The sequence below is a fragment of the Lissotriton vulgaris genome, chromosome 7 (assembly GCF_964263255.1).
Source record: "Lissotriton vulgaris chromosome 7, aLisVul1.2, whole genome shotgun sequence".
Classification (NCBI taxonomy): domain Eukaryota; kingdom Metazoa; phylum Chordata; class Amphibia; order Caudata; family Salamandridae; genus Lissotriton; species Lissotriton vulgaris.
In genome coordinates, this window is record NC_141695.1 from 253,494,726 (window position 1) to 253,510,789 (window position 16,064).

The window sequence follows — 16,064 nt, forward strand, 5'->3', positions numbered from 1 at the left end:
GGCCATTTCCACTGACTGTCCTTTGTCGTGGGCAATGCGAATAACTTTATTCAAAGTCCTCATGAACCTCTCGGCCTCCCCATTAGCTTGAGGCCACCGGGGTGTTATGCGCCTGTGTCGTGTTCCCAGAGACGATAGGTATTCAGCAAAGTCTTGGCCCTGGAATGGCGGTCCATTGTCTGTTCTGAGTTCTCTCATGGCTCCATGAGTGGCAATGATTTTCTCCATTTTGGGGATGACACAGTCGGCACTGGTGCTTGTGACAATTTCGATTTCAGGGTATTTTGAGTAGTCGTCTATCATTACCAGCGTGTGTCTTCCATCCGGGAGACTGCCAAAGTCCATGCTAACTCTCTCCCAAGGCCCTTGTGGTCGGGGTTCCACGATGATGGGGGCTTCACGGGGGTTGTCACCCGTAACTTGACAGGCCTCGCACGATCGCACCACACTCTCCACCATATCATCATTGAGCGGAAACCATACCTTCGTCCGCAGTCGAGCCTTCGTCTTGACCATCCCCTGGTGTCCTATGTGTGCCAGTTGGATCACTCGTCCTGTAAGAGCCGTAGGGATCACCAGGCGATGCCCCCGCAGGAGGCATCCCGCCGCATCTTCATTCAGTTCAGCCCTCACGTGGTACAAGCTGTCCATGATCTTCTGAGCTTCAGGGGTGAGTACTTTCCAGCCCTCTTTGGCTTTCTGCCAATTGGCGGTTCGGAGAAGGTCCTTGGCTCGCTGTATGCACGCATCCTGAGCCGTGGCGCTCACAACCTCTTCCAATGATATGGGGCGCGGACATGATCTCGCCACGACCCACTGTACGTATGCTTCCGTCTCTTCTGCCTCATCCATCTCTTCAGGAGTCGCAGGCCTAGGGTGTCGTGATAGGTAATCCGCCGGATTCTTCGCCCCTGGCTGGTATTCAATAGTGCAATTATATTCTTGCAGTTGTAAGATCCATTTTTCTATTCTTGGGGGTGGCTTGGATGAGGTGCCTGAGAACAGAGCCAACAGCGGTTTGTGGTCAGTTACCACCGTGAAAGGCTTGCCGTAGACGTACAAATGAAAGTGACGACATCCCCAATGTATGGCGATGGCCTCCTTCTCAATTTGGGAATATCTTTGTTCTGTGTCCGTGAGGGACCGGCTGGCAAAAGCAACCGGGGACCAGTCTATCTCATCTCGAGCCCTCTGCATCAGGACGGCCCCCAGTCCCGCCGGTCCGGCATCTACTGCAATGAGCGTGGAGTTTCGTGGGTCAAAGAACGCCAACGTGGTGCTGCTGGAGAGTGCGCTCTTAATGTCTTGAAATGCCTTTTCCTGTTCAGGTCCCCAGCTCCATGGGGTGGAGTCTTTGGTTAGTTCACGCAGGGGGAGAGTCAGGTTGTCCAGGTCCCTGATGAAACGGCCACAGTCATTTACCATCCCGAGAAAGCTTCGGATCTCCGTAACCGTTGTGGGCGGTGGTGCATCCTTGATATCTTTCACCTTGTCCGGATCAGGGTTGACGCCTTCGTCTGAGAACACATATCCGAAAAAACCCAGTTTGTTCCGTAGGAATTCGCACTTGTCTCGGTGCAGTGTGAGCCCCGCACTTCGGAGCCTGCGGAACACCTGCGCCAACCTTTGGTTGTGTTCTGGGATTGTTCGTGCATGTACCATGATGTCATCACTGACATTGATCACTCCCGGGATGCCAGCAATCAGTTCCTGGATGACATTTTGGAATACTTCGGCGGCGCTGGATATTCCAAAACTCAGCCTGGTGTACCTGCGCAATCCAATGTGGGTGGAGAACGTTGTGATGTTCCGGGACTCCTTGTCCAGTACGAGTTGATGGTACCCCGCCCGGAGATCCAGTTTGGAGAACCACCGGGCTCCAGCCATCTCCCCAATCAGGTCATCTATCGTGGGGGTGATGTGTCGCTCCCTTTTGATGGCAGCATTGGGTAAGCGCATGTCCACGCAAATCCGGACCGCTCCCGGCTGTTTTGGCTTCCTCGTGACCACGATGGGCGATACCCAGGGGGTGGGGCCGGACACTTTCTCAATTATTCCCGCTGCTTCCAGGTTCTGTAGTTCTTCCTCAACCAGTGGTCTCAAATGGAACGCCACGCGACGGTGTCGCAGGGCCACTGGTTGGACAGTGGGGTCCACATGCAGATGTATTTCCCGGCCCTTGAAGCATCCAATTCCTTCAAATAGGTCGGAGAAATCCACAATGAGTTGCTGTACTGATTCCTCATGCACGCCAAATGCGAATGTAACTACCCCCAGGTCCTCTGCCGTCCGGCAACTCAGGAGCATACCTTGACCCTCTTCCGACACAAAGATGTTGGCTCGCGTGACTTTGTCCCCGTGTCGGACCGTTGCTTTAAATTTTCCACGGATGCGGAGGGGAATGTCCTGCCCGTAGGCAAAAACGGTGATCGGAGTGGGGCGAAGGTTGGGAGGGGTAGCCATGTCTCTGTAGAGGGATGCGCTCATAAGGTTGATCGAGGCACCCGTGTCGACTGTTGCCATGATGTCCTGATCGGCCACCTGTATGGAGCACTGTGGCAGCGGCCTGGTGCGTCTAGTGGCGGTGCCAATCATGTGCACCTTGTGTACGGATCGCTCCTCCTCGTCATCGTCCATATCACTGTTGCTGGGTTCTCCTTCCGTACCTTCGTGCTCAGCAACCGTGTGTACTGTCTGGCGAGGTCTTCCGAACTTCTTGGACCTGCACACTTTTTCAAAGTGATTCATTTTTCCGCAGCCTGAGCATCTCTTGCCCCTTGCCGGACATTCTGGCGCCGGATGTTTCGGGCCACCACAGTAGCCACATGACTGCGCTGAGGCTCCGCCCTGAGGAGTTGGTGTTCGTTTGGGCCATTTGGGCGGTGGGCGGACCTGTAGTTTGTTAACTGGTTCCACTTTCATGTTGGCTTGTAGCGCCGCTTCCATGTGGGCTGCCCTGGCCTTGGACAGCTCCTTAGTGCGACCCAGCGTGAGGATATCTGGCAGAGGCTTCCCCGACTCCTCCAATATTCTCTCGCGTAACTTAGCAGAGGCGCATCCTTGGATGATCTGGCCCCTGATCTCTTCCGTGACGTCCTGAAACCCACATGTCAGTGCTAGTTTCTTTAGCCGGGAGTGATATGCGTCCAGCGATTCATCCGGCAGTTGCCGTGCTTGCCGAAAGATGAATCGTTCATAATCCTGGTTGGCCATGGGTTCAAAATGCGCGTTTAGTGCATTGATTAGGGTGTGATGGGTCTTGGGAGTCGCCTCCGTAAGGGTCCGGGCGATGGAGTGGATATCCTTGCCCCCAAGATGGAGGACCATGGCACGCTTCTGTTCCTTGTGGACCTTGGTGGCCTCGAAGAATATTAGGAGCCTGTCCACCCACTCCTTCCACTTCGGTGCGAGAGTGGAGGGCGCACCCTCCACCACAAACGGTTCAATGGGCGGAATGGTAGCCATCGCCCTGGACGCTCTGGAACAGGTCTGTGGGCAGCTCGGGGACGACCCGGAGGGGCACTCCGACTAGCGCGGAGAGAGCGGCAGACGCGCTCAGGCGATCCGAGTTCCATGGGCCCGGCAACAGACGGCCCTTGCACCCCAGCGTCGGGTGGCAGTGTAAAGGCCTGGGACAAGTCAGCACCACGTCCCCTCGAGCAGCTGGGCAGGACCGGGCGCCGACCGGAGCGCCTCGCCAGGCGTGCCGAGGTGCGAGTCACGCACGTGCAGCCAAGCACGGTGCGGCACCGTGCGTGGAGGGTCCGCGGAGGGAGGACCTCGCGCGACCAATCGAGCTCCTGTGCGCAGTAGGAAGGTGCAAGCCAGCGCCGCTCACCTGCCGAGAGCCAGGGAGATAGGTTGTTCCTCCAGGCGAGCAATGCGGGGGTGTGCGAGGGAGCAAGGCACGAGCACTGCGGGCAATTGGGAGCACCCGCAGCCGCCTCACCCAAGGAAGGGCACACACACACCCTGAGCGAGGGATCGACAACCACCCTCGTCGCCAATTGTTGTGTCGTGAGACAGGGACAGGATTGCCCTAGGGGGATCACTCTGGGACCTACACTCCGGGGCATCTAATCCTAGCTAGGCCTAACACGTGGCCCTAGAATAAACTCAGTCAGACACTGGGAATAAGTTTGCTTGCTCGGTCTGTGCGTCTCTCTCTGAACGCCCGCGCACGTGCTAGACCTCTTTTTATTATAGGGTGTCACATGACCAACACGTCCAGCCCTCGGGGCGCCGGGGGCGGACCTCCAGGAACATAACAGCTATCACACAGCGCTATTCAGAACTAAGTGCAGCATCAATTTAAAAATTCGTTTTAGTGCAAGTTAAAAACAAATTACAATTTGCGATCGTGCAACAATTATAAAAAGTTGTGTCCCGGCTTCCGCCTCAGGACTCACATACCACACACACTCTGTGACTATATGATATACTGTAATCCTGCTGATTTTACATCAATGGTAGTTTTGCAACTAACAGTGTTTGTGCACTGAATTATTACTCACGTCTTCTAAATGTCTACTTTTCTTTTACCTAAATGTGTTTCCACTTTCCGTTACCATTGCACCTAAGAACATTTTGGTACCAAAATCTGAACTTCCGTTTGATCGAAAATGGTCCTATTGAATTGACATCAATATATGTTTTGACTCCTGAAACTGTTTTTATACCAGAATATGATTTTACACTAATTGAATTTCCACAGTACTGTCAATGCTGCAACTTGGGTGATTTTTCACATTCATAATGATATTGCAGCAATTATGAATTTGCACTAATACATGGTTTTCGTTCTAAGTGGAGGGGAACCCAGTTTAGTACATTATGGCATTGTTGTTCACTTTATCTATTATTTGTATAATCCTTATGTTCTTTTCGTTTTGTTTCTTGTGTTTTTGCATCTCCAGATGACTTTTCGATTCTACGAAAAGAAGGAACATGCGTCACTGTATCGGAAATACATGATCCGTGAGCCTAGAGAGGTGCAGGGGCTCATCCTTTCCTACCTAGAAAAGAAGGTAAGAGGAACATGGGTATGTGTGAGTGCATTGCCATTCACATTTAGATAAAAAAAATCTAACGCTATATTTCTTGAATTGATAATATTGCATTGAATAATGTACATGTAACTTGTTGATTAAAAAGCTATTCCAGGGTGCCAAAAACGATCCTGGTATTTTTAGAAGGGTTTGACAGTCTTACAAACAAGGTGAGTTCAGTTAAAATTGTCCAAGAAGATTGTTTATACAGAAAACAATTCTGCATTGAATTACATTTCCTAAAAAGTGAAATATTCTAGACAGATATCTCCAATCTAATGGAATGTCTATTCCAAGAGAGTTGCAGGCTTCAACAAATCCCTACGTTTGACCAGAAGAATATTTGACTGGGGCTTTTTAAGGATAGCATAAAGTAAACAACGTAAAACTAAACAAATGAAGACACACAGGGGAAGAGGACAGAAAAGAATGCAGAGCTCTGTACCTCCATTTGCATTTATTGCTAGTGAACATATATTTAAAAAATAATTAATCCCTTAAAGGAGCAAGGGGTACTGTAAGAAATAGGGTTACTGGTTGAGGGAGCTGAAATCCTACTCAAGCAGCAACCAAAATCCTTGTCAGGGTGAAGTCACAAGCAAATCCGAAATTCAATTGTGCTTAAACCGCTGGTAGCTTGGCACAAAAGCAGTATGGCTTAATTTAGAGGCAATGTGTAAAGTATTTATGCAGCACTTCAAACAGTCATAATTTGAAACACAACACAAGATTTAAGTGAAAATAATGGCTAAAAGTACAAAGCTCCAACTGTGGTTATCTAGTTGTGCGGCACTAGGGCAAAGTCACAAGTTCAGGTCGACTGCGATGAAGCTTGGGCCGGCTACTGGGACCCAGTTAGGTCTCCTGAACAAGAGTATCTTAAATCCTGATTGAGGAGCAATGCGGAGTCCTGCATTGAGGATGTGTCGGGCAACGGTGAATCCAAGGAGCTGGGAGACTGCAATGTGAAGTCCAGCGTTATCGCTGAAAATGCAGCTGATGAGGTGCTTGCATTGCAAAGGTCTGTACAGGGCACCCGCAGTTCCTGAAAGACTACATGTGGCAATACAAAGCCCCTTGAGAGGAATGCATCAAGCATTGGTCCTGTTGTTGAGTTTGTTGAGATGATGCTTTGTGCTGCGGATCGGATGAGGAGTTTCTGGGAGATGATGCATTTTGATGCAACGAGGCGTCGCCACATCCACAAAAAATATGCACACTGGGCCAAACCCAGCCCAAAAACCAGTCACACGCCTCGTTGTTTTTTTCCTGCACAAATGAGAAAATGTCACTGTGTACTGTTTGCTTTTCTGTCTACCTCTAGAGCCAAACCACAGAATCTTGCTGACTCTGAACGAGACTGCGTTGAATCACCCATTGCCTAGCCCTACTCTATGCCAGTCCATGAGCAACATATCCCACATCAGCACCAGTTATCACAAAAGTTGACTCTCTGTTAACCATGTGTACCACTGATTTGTTGTCCACTCTAAAGGTCACTCTTCTTTCTTTGAACTCATTGCCAGGACCACTGGAAATAATCCAAAAGCGTTATGCTGCGCTTCATCCCTCTCCATCCCTCCCACCATGTTTCTGCACACTAACAACCTCTTCAGTGCAATCCAAAGTCTCCCTTGCCTAATGCTTCAAAAATGAAATCTACCAACCAATCCATCAGATTGTCATAAAGCCACAATGTCACACTTTTACGATGCTCCAAAACACACAATCACACTTCAACGACTGTCCTCACTTTTACAGTAATCTGCATCATGCGATGGACCCTGGTCTCCTCTTTCATAATGCAGTTGGCTGCAAAAACCCTGCCTGAAGCAATTATTCTACATGCAATATTCAGATATCCTAGCATCTGTTGAGTGAAAAACACTCCGCACTTCTTCTTCCCTAACAATTCCTTTAACAAGGCCTTCAGTCATCCAGCTTGTCTTCAGTCAAATCGGTACACCATATCTACAGAGTCCAACTCAATTCCTAAAAACATTAGTCAGGACCTCGGACCTTTTCGTGCCACAAAGGTAAACAAAAGTTGTCTGTCACCATCTGTCTCACCAGCCATTCTCGAAATGTGCTACCCCTTTCAATCACCACACAAACGACTTATTGTTGCGTCAATGTTTGAATATTTCACTGTACATTTTTATTTAAGTTATTTGCAGAACCTGCCTTCAGCCATGATAGACTGTGTATCATGTGAAACTTAGCAGCAGCCTTCTTCGGCACTATACCCAAGGCGGACATCATCAGATCCGACATAGGAATTGTGTTGTTAGGGCCCACCATGTGTCCCTTCGACACTTCTGTAGTAAGTTTGTTACATACCGCTTCTACCTGCCTCTTGCAAGATTTCAGTTTTTTTGCCCAGCTCCCAGAACACAGGCCCACACAAGGTATTTGAAATGCCTGTGGAAAACATCATGCAGCATCCCTTATCCAGACACCTAAATATCCTGGAAATAAACACTATAGTTATGGGTCAAATATATTTTATGGCATTTAAGAACAGAGCTTTACATACAGCAAGGGGGCTTGCATGAAAGTGCCCATCTTTCAACTCCATAAAACTGATCATACAGCCAAATTAAACACACCCTCCCGACCTCCCTCGCCCCTGCCCCCCAATTGTACTCACTCTTATTCTGTGGTGTGTTTATGCCTCGTCCTTGGGTGCACCCTTCCCCTGCGTCGTTTCATCATATTCAGTCAAGCGTAGCGTATCCAGAGCATGTCAGTTCATAGAATTCAGTAGTGTGCATCCAAATGTATGGCTTCCAGAGGTCTCAATATGTGGCTAATTGAGAGGTTAACGCTAAAGTCATACGCTCCATTCCTAGGATGCACCACATCCGAGGAGCCATGCCACTTGTGTAGGAAGCTTCTCCGTCTCCCAACGCAAGCCACATCTGTTGCCCCCCAGCAACATTTGATTGGAAAGGCAGTGGGTTGGGAATACCTAGGATTGTGTAAACTGGGAAGCGCTGCAGCTGTGCATCGAGATGTTTATCAATGTTATTTATTTATTTATTTATTTTATTTATTTAAAAGGTTTTATATAGCGCTACTGGACCCAGGAGTATCAGAGCGCTTTACAGACAGATAAACAAGATAAACATCTTGAAACAGAATAAAACAAAATTACAGAGTGAATAAAAACAAGCATGGGATGAGGCATTTCAGTTAGAACGAGGTAATTGAGGAAAGAGAGTAATTAAGGGATGGGTAAGGGAGATGGGGATGGTTAAGAGATAGAAGAGAAAATGAGGACTGAATCAATATAGAGGCGTTAGGTGCCCCAATATTTGTTGAGAAGAAGCACCTTCAGTCTTTTTTGAAGAGAGGGTAGGAGGGGTTGCAGCGAGGATCTTGGGGAGAGAGTTCCAGATCGTAGGGGCATTACCAGAGAATGGCCGTGATTGTGTCTTTGTACATTTGAGTCTCGGGGGGGATGAGGACAAGGGCGTTAGTGCTTCTCAAGGACCTGGAGCAACCATCTTTTTGCAGTTTGTCTGAGAGGTAAGATGGGGTGTTTTGGTGAAGGGCTTTGTGAGTAATACATGCCATCTCGAAGGTGGATCTACCTTCAATTGGGAGCCAGTTAAGGTTTTTGAGGATAGGAGAAATGTGATCAAATCGTTTACAATCGGAGATAAGTCTGGCAGCCAGGTTGAGGACCGATTTGATCGGGGCAAGGTGGACTTTTGGGGTGCCTACAAGGGTGGCGTTGCCATAGTCAATTCTGGAAAGTACAAGAGATTGGACAACAATTTTGAAGTCATCCGCTGGAATGAAAGGTTTGATTTGTTTAAGGTGGAGAAGGGAGAAGAGAGCACCTTTAGCAGCATTTTTAATGTGAGGGATGAGAGTGAGACTCTTATCAATGCTGATGCCCAAGGATTTGACAGAGTTAGAGGTGGAGAGGGAGCAGTTGAGAGCATTGAAATAATTGATCCGAAGTTGCATTGGTAGAGAACTGTTTTTGGGAGTGAAAAGGATGACTTCCATTTTTTGGGGATTCAGTTTGAGATGATTAAGATGGAACCAGGCTTGGACTTTATTCAAGGTATTATTGAGGAGAAGGATTTCATGGTGGGATTTGACCTTGTAGTATAGTTGTGTGTCGTCAGCGTAGAGGTGGTAACTGATATTAGCTTGTTTAAGAATAATGGTGAGTGGTTCCATGAATAGATTAAATAGTGTTGGGGAAAGGATAGAGCCTTGTGGGACCCCAAGTGAGACAGGTTGGGCTTTGGAGAGGCAGTGACTGAGTTTAATTTGTTGGGATCTATTTTGGAGATATGAGGTGAACCATTGGTGTGCAATGCCCTCGAAACCAAACCGTTCTTTGAGGGTATTAAGAAGGGTGGGATGGTGGACAGTATCAAACGCAGCAGAGAGGTCAAGGAGGATAAGGAGGGAAGAATTGCCTTTGTCAAGAGAGCGATGAATGTCATCAGTGATACAGAGCATGGCAGTTTCAGTGCTGCATCCTTTTCTAAAGCCCGATTGGAAAACGTCGAGGAGGTTGAAGGAATTGATATGTTTGCCTAACTGGGAAAGAACACATTTTTCAAGGGCTTTGGAGAGGAAGGGAAGATTAGAGATAGGGCGTAGGTTGTTTAAGTCATTCGGATCAGCGGTGGGGTTTTTGAGGATGGGAGAGATTTGACCTAGTTGAAGGGATGCTGGGACACAACCAGTGGCAAGGGAGGAGTTGATGATATTGGTCCAGGTGGGGGCAATGATGTGTTTGAGTTCCTGAACCAACTGGGCAGGGAAAGGGTCATTGGTGTGTGAAGATGGTTTGAGTTTAGAGATGATATTAAGGACAGTAGATTCAGATACTGGGCAAAATTTCTTCCAGGAGGCATTGTTTTTGGTAAGGGTGTCCATAAAGATAGAGTCAGGGTGGAGTAGAGTAGGGAGGGGTAGAGAGGGGTGGAGTAGAGTAGGGAGGAGTAGAGAGGGGTCGTGGCATGGAGGGGCAGAGGAGCACGGTGAAGTAGGAAAGTTAGGGAGGTGTTGTTGGCTAAGGGAAGATTGGGATGGGAGAGGAGGAGAAGAGAAGGATAGTTCAATCGAGTTGACTTTATTCGAAAAGAAGCTGGCGATTTCTTCGCATCTTTCAACAGTGGCTGTTATTCTTGGGGGGCCAGAGGAAGTTTGTTTTTTCACAATGCTGAAGAGTTCTCTGGGACGATTTTTAGCCTGGTTAAGTTGTGAGCGGAGGAAGGAGGCTTTTTCAGTGAAGATGTGCTTCTTGTATTTGGATCTGGCGTTTCTAAGGAGTAATAGGTTATCAGGAGAGGGGTGATTCCTCCATGAGCGTTCAGACTGTCTGTGGGCCCGTCTTTCATTATTAAGGTAGGAATTAAACCAGGATTTGGGAGGTATATTTTTTTTGTTGTTTATGTTTGATTGGGGCGATTTGATCAAGTGCTTTAAGAATAGAATTGTTGTAATGTTCAGTTAGGTCATTGGTGCTGTGAGAGGTGGGGGGGGAGTAAACAGGTTTTGATAGAGGATTCCAACTTGCCAGGGGGAATAAGGTGAAGATTACGAGTATGTTTCGAGGGTAAAGTGCTGGTAGGGGTGGAGAGAGTAATAGAGCAATTCAAAGTGAAGAGGATAAGGTGATGATCAGACCAATCGACTGGAAGAATCATTGAGAGAGAGACCAGATCCTTGCTCGTCATAATAGCATCAAGGGTGGCACCTTTATAGTGAGTCGGGGATTGGCAGAGTTGAGTCGGGTTAGTAATGTTCATGATATCTTTAAGGCGGATGACAGACGGGTCGTCGTTATTATTTCAGTGGACGTTATAGTCGCCAAGAAAGAGGTTCTTGGAGTGAGTGAACAAGGATTGAGTGATAAGATCAGACAGCTCATCAGTGAAGGGGATGGGATGGCCGGGGGGATGATAGATAGTATGTAAACGGATGGTGGGGGAGCCAGGGGCAGTGAGATCAACACAAAGGTATTCAAAAGAGGAAGGATCCTGGAGATGAACTAGCGTGAGATTAAGTTCCTTTTTGAAAATTATGGCAAGGCCACCTCCTATTTGCTTTACTCTGTCTTTCCTAATGATGGAGTATCCAGGAGGAATGAGCAAGTCAAGGATAGGAGTCGAGTGGGGGTTGAGCCATGTTTCCGTAAGGAATGCAATGTCTATATTTTCATTGAAAATGGTTTCTGCAATATCAGTCGCATGGCAAGATGCGGATCGGCAGTTAATCAACATGCAATAGAGGGGCAAGGAGTCAGGGTATTGAGTGGTGGGATCAGGGAGGATAGAGGTTAGTTGTTGAGGGGTTCTAGGTGACGTCGGGAAAAGGGGGAATCGACTCGTTCCTAGGAGGACAGTAATAGTAGACTGTGGGAAAGGGGGCCTAGAGGACGAAGAGGGAAGGGGGGAGACAGGGAGGTTCGGGGGTAAGTTAACCTCCAGGGATATTGGGTATGCAACATGTTGAGCAGAGGATATCTTGGAGGCCGTGTAGGGTTGGGGTGTATTGGAAGGGTCAATAAGTTTGGGTGGGGCAGGGAGTTTGTGGGGAGGAGGGCGCCAAGAGAGAAGTACTCGGTGTTACCATTACTAGGGGAGCTGATGTGTGAAGATACGCTGTTTAATGAAGGGACAGATGTGCGTGCATGATCAGAAGAGTGGGCTTTAGTAAGGAGTGAGACATCAGATCTGAGGGAGGAGAGTTCTAAAACAAGGGACAAAAGGAGAAGTTCAACATTAAGGAGTGACAGTGTAAGAAGAGAGGATTGGAGTGGGTCAATTGTTTTTGGTAGGAGTCAGGAGTAGGTGTTGGGATTAGGGAGAGGAAGAGGGGGTAACCAGGGGGGGGAGGAGAAGGGGGTTAAGGTGGGAGGGAGATTTCGTATTTGGGAGGGGAGAGACCGAGAAGATAGGAGTGGTTGGGGCATTGGGTTCAGTAAGATCGTTAGTTAAATGAGGGGGAGGGATAGTACAGGATGTGGATGTAGATGTATTGAGGGTTGCAGGAGAGGTCAAGGGCGTGTGAGAGGGAGTGGTCAGCGGAGGAGATGTGAGAGATACTGTGGGAGTATGGGGGGCGATTACATGAGGGGGGAGAGGATATAGAGCATCCAAGGGGTGGGTGTTACTGGAGTCAGAAGTAGAGGGGTAGATGGACAAAGGTGTATTGATGAGAAGAGGGAGTGTAAGGGGGTCCGTCAGAGAGGTTGGAGGAGGCGAGGGAGAATAGTAAGAAGAGGAGGATGGAGGGGGTTTGTTCAGTGGGAGATCACAAGGAATGCGGTGTTCGGTAGAGCTTAGAGACTGCGGGGTAGTAGGGGAAACAGGAGAGGGCATGCAGGTAACAGGGGTATCAAGCAGGTTTGAAGGTTTAAGAGAAGTGAGTGAAGTAGACCTAATTTGAGAGAGGCAGAGGTAGGGTGTAGGGGTGGGGGGCAAGGAAGGAATAGGGTGATGCAGGGCGATTGAGGGGAAGGGGAGCGGAGAAGTAGGGTTGGGAGTCAAGGCTGGAGGAAGGAGGGGAAGGGACAGTGGGGGGTAGGGGGTGAGAGGGGCAGAAAAGCTAGGTGATTGGGAGATAAGGGTGTTGATATTGTTTATATATTTAGGAGTCAGGGTGGTTAGTAGTGATTGAGAGAGAACATCAAGGATAGTGGAAGAAGTGGGGGAGGCAGTAAGGAGAGATAAGGGGGAGCGAGGGTATAGGCAGTCAGAGCTGGTGATAAAGCAGTCAACTAGGGGGGACATTTGCGGTTGAATGAGGGCAACAGGGCTGGGTGGAAAAATGGGTGAGTTAGAGAGGAGGGAACGTGAGGGTGGGGGGAGTATGGTGTCGAAGCTAGTACCGGTATTGAGAGTTTGAGTAGACAGTATAGGTTGGGAGTAGACGTCACTATAGAGAGAGGTTGAAGGAAGATCATAGAGAAGAGTTAGGGGGGTAGGAGACAGGGGGGGAGATAATGGAACTAGGGGATGAGGCAGAGGGAGGGGGGTGTTCAGGGACTGATCGAGGAATTGTGATAAGGCACTAAAGTGGAGTTCGAAGATGTAGAGGTGTTTTTTCCGACGCTTGGATGAGAATCTTACTAGATTTGAAGATGGAAATATCAATATTTCCAGGAAAGGAAGAGGAGGGGGTGGTGGAGAGTTTTATACCATACTGAATTAGTGAGAGTGAGAGTTAGTGATAGGGAGATGCTGAAGAAATAGGCTTTTCCATTTCGAAGGGCGTTTAGAGAAGAAGATGTAGTTGGTGATTAAGGAGGAGTTAAGTGTGTTGTGGTAATCGGCAAATAAGGTTTCAGGGTGGAGATTGAGGAGTTTGTGTTTGAAGTTTTTCTTACCATGTTTGGTGAGATGGGAAGGGTAGAGGATAGACCAGGAATTGGGGCCAATTTTCGAGATAGGGGATACTGAGGAAGAGGGGGAAAGAGAGAGGGGAGGCATGATTAAGAGAGAATGGAGAGAGCAAGGAAGCACACAGATTAAAACATAAGTTAAGTCAGAACAGGAAAAAGGAAAGGCGAAATTAAGGAAGAGATATATTAAGCTAAATGAACATTTACAGGGAAATGGGGGAGAGCGCAATAAGAGAGCAATCAATGGGGCGACAACATTAGCAGATCAAATAAACAACAACAAAACACAGCAAAGTAATAAGAAATAAACAACAATGATAATATAATACATCAAAAAAGTACAATCAAGGACAAATAATAGGACTGAGAAGTATATGCAATAAACTAAAACTGTGAAGTATGTGAATTGACTAAAGAGAATAAACAACCGTGAAAAAATAGTAATAGCTGCAAAGATATCGCATCAAGGTTACGTTAATTTATAGGTCATTGGTCACCCACTGCTGAGTTTATATAATGAAAACGTATTTCCAGGAAAATGGGGGGTGCACCATGCACAGGTTGTGAATCTGCTGTGAAACGGATGAGGAGAATCGAATACTAGCGGAATACAGTATAAGTTGTATAGATCACGCAATAAGGTTATGTTATTCTGAGTTAATGGTAATCCCACCGTTTTAGACTCAGTACATGTAACATCCTGCTTCCAAACCATTGGGTGTATAGTGAGGCCCCAGTAATTTCCCAGACCCTAGGTCAGCTGTCTAATTCAGATGTGGTTCTTCTATTGTTATTTTATTATATGATGAGAGAGGCCCCTAGGGCAAGGCTGTAATTGAGCAACTAAATGTAAGTTAATTGTACTTTTGCCCTTGGCCTCAAAAGAGTGCAGAGGGGTAGTCTTTAGAATAAATACATATAGATAAGATCTAAGCCTTGTGTGGTGTCTTGTTCATTTGGTATTCAAGGGAATATACATAGTAAAACAAAACAAATTGCTTTACAAGCACTTAGAAGTCTTAGCCTATTGATAGCTGGTGTAGGCTACACTAGGATAGCTGTCTATAGGGTTGGCTTTACAGCCATCATCCAGAAGTGTTGGGTTAGACTGATGCAAGGTGCTCACTAGCGTTAGTGGACATCGTATGTCAGACTAACTTCTCACAAGTACTGTTCTGGGGTGGTCCTGTGATAGTGACATCTTCTTTGATGTAAATTGCGTTCCCCTGATTTATCAAAATCCAACAGGTCGGTCATTGTCCGCTGTTTCGGGTCAGAGCCTGTCAAAGATGGCCGCCACCTTCTCAAGCCTAGCTCATGGAGCTGCTGTTGACCCTTGTTTGTTTTTCTGGTACAGTCCTGTTTCAATTACCATTACCTGTTGCTGCCAATATCGTGGGGGAAAAAGCTAGAGGCGGAAAGGGGGAGCAATTCCATGATCAAAATGGTTGAGGACAACAAAACTGCAACAACACTGCAGTGGGGGAGTAATGCAATTCCATGATCAAAAGGCTAGGGACAACAAAACAGCTACAAAACAGCTACAAAATTGCAGTGCCACCGACCAACAGCTGCACTGTACAGTCATAGGATGTCAAGGGGTTACCCATCCACCATCTTGATGGGGCACTCTGCTGGGGCGTAGTGGCGACGCTCAATCAAATCCCCAGGAGCTGGCGTGATCGGCGGATAGCGCTGGGGAAAGGGCTCACAGCATGGCTCCGGTCAGGCTCAGTATTATAAAGCGTGCGTCCCGGTGAATGGCTGAAATGTGAAACCGCGTCCAGATGGGACCTCCGGGAGGTTCCAGTGGTCTCAGCCGATGCGGAGGGGTGGAGGAAGAGCGGCACCCTCGACGCGATCAGGCCCGGACCAATGTCGCTACGGGGCTCCGCGTCACCAGAAAAAGTTTGGGGGTAAGGTTAAGCCTCAGAGCTCCGGTATAGGCACAGGTCAGAGCGGGCTCAAGTAAAGGGCAGTGCCGCTGGAGATTGGCCTCCGGTATGTGGAAGGGGCCCGCAGATCAAATCAGCAGATCAGGGGTCGGACCAACGGGAGCACTCAGCATGACACCGGCCAGCACCCAACATCAGAAGACCTCGCGTCCCTAGAAAAAACACAGGCTCCTGGAGGCTCGGAGATCTGAGCGCGTCTTCACGTTCCAAAGCTATGTCTCAGCGCACTGCAATAGGCTAAGGAAGCATGGAGCTCCGAGATCGGAGTGGACTCGTCTGCCCAGACCTCGAGACCGATGTCTCCCAGGGTCCGGTCTGCGATCGTTGGGACCGCCACAGAGAGGGACCGCTTCGTCACTACAGCCAGGGCATGAAGCCAGGTCCGAGGTGGCCTGCTCACCACAAGCTCCGGGCCTCGCGTCCAATTCAGCCGGCAACTCAGGGTCCAAGGCAGTCCAAGGGGATAGTCGTCACGTCGAGAGCATCAAGGTAGGAAATCCATCGGTAAACACTGTTTTGGATTGCTTGACCGGGATGATGATGTTGCCGCCGTAATATTTTTATTAACGTGGCTGGTCACGGGGTGGATGAGGGGGCATAAACAGAGATTTTCACCAGGAAGGTGATCACAAGCCCGGGAGCTTCTTCCAGCTGCTCCTCCTAGGCGGCCATCTTGATCTC

General features: G+C 48.3%; 1 protein-coding gene across 2 annotated transcripts in view; it reads left to right on the forward strand.

The window, feature by feature from the left end:
• Positions 1–16,064, forward strand: part of LOC147701320 (uncharacterized) — a 186,403-nt gene that overhangs the window by 32,782 nt on the left and 137,557 nt on the right. The window contains exons 1-2 of one of the 2 annotated variants that reach the window (XM_086928629.1): positions 4,917–5,027; positions 11,924–11,929. In XM_086928629.1, coding sequence (XP_086784755.1) covers positions 4,917–5,027; positions 11,924–11,929 — 117 coding nt within the window. Of the gene's footprint in view, positions 1–4,916; positions 5,028–11,923; positions 11,930–16,064 lie in introns of those variants that run through there. The other variant, XM_086928628.1, reaches the window with a different exon arrangement.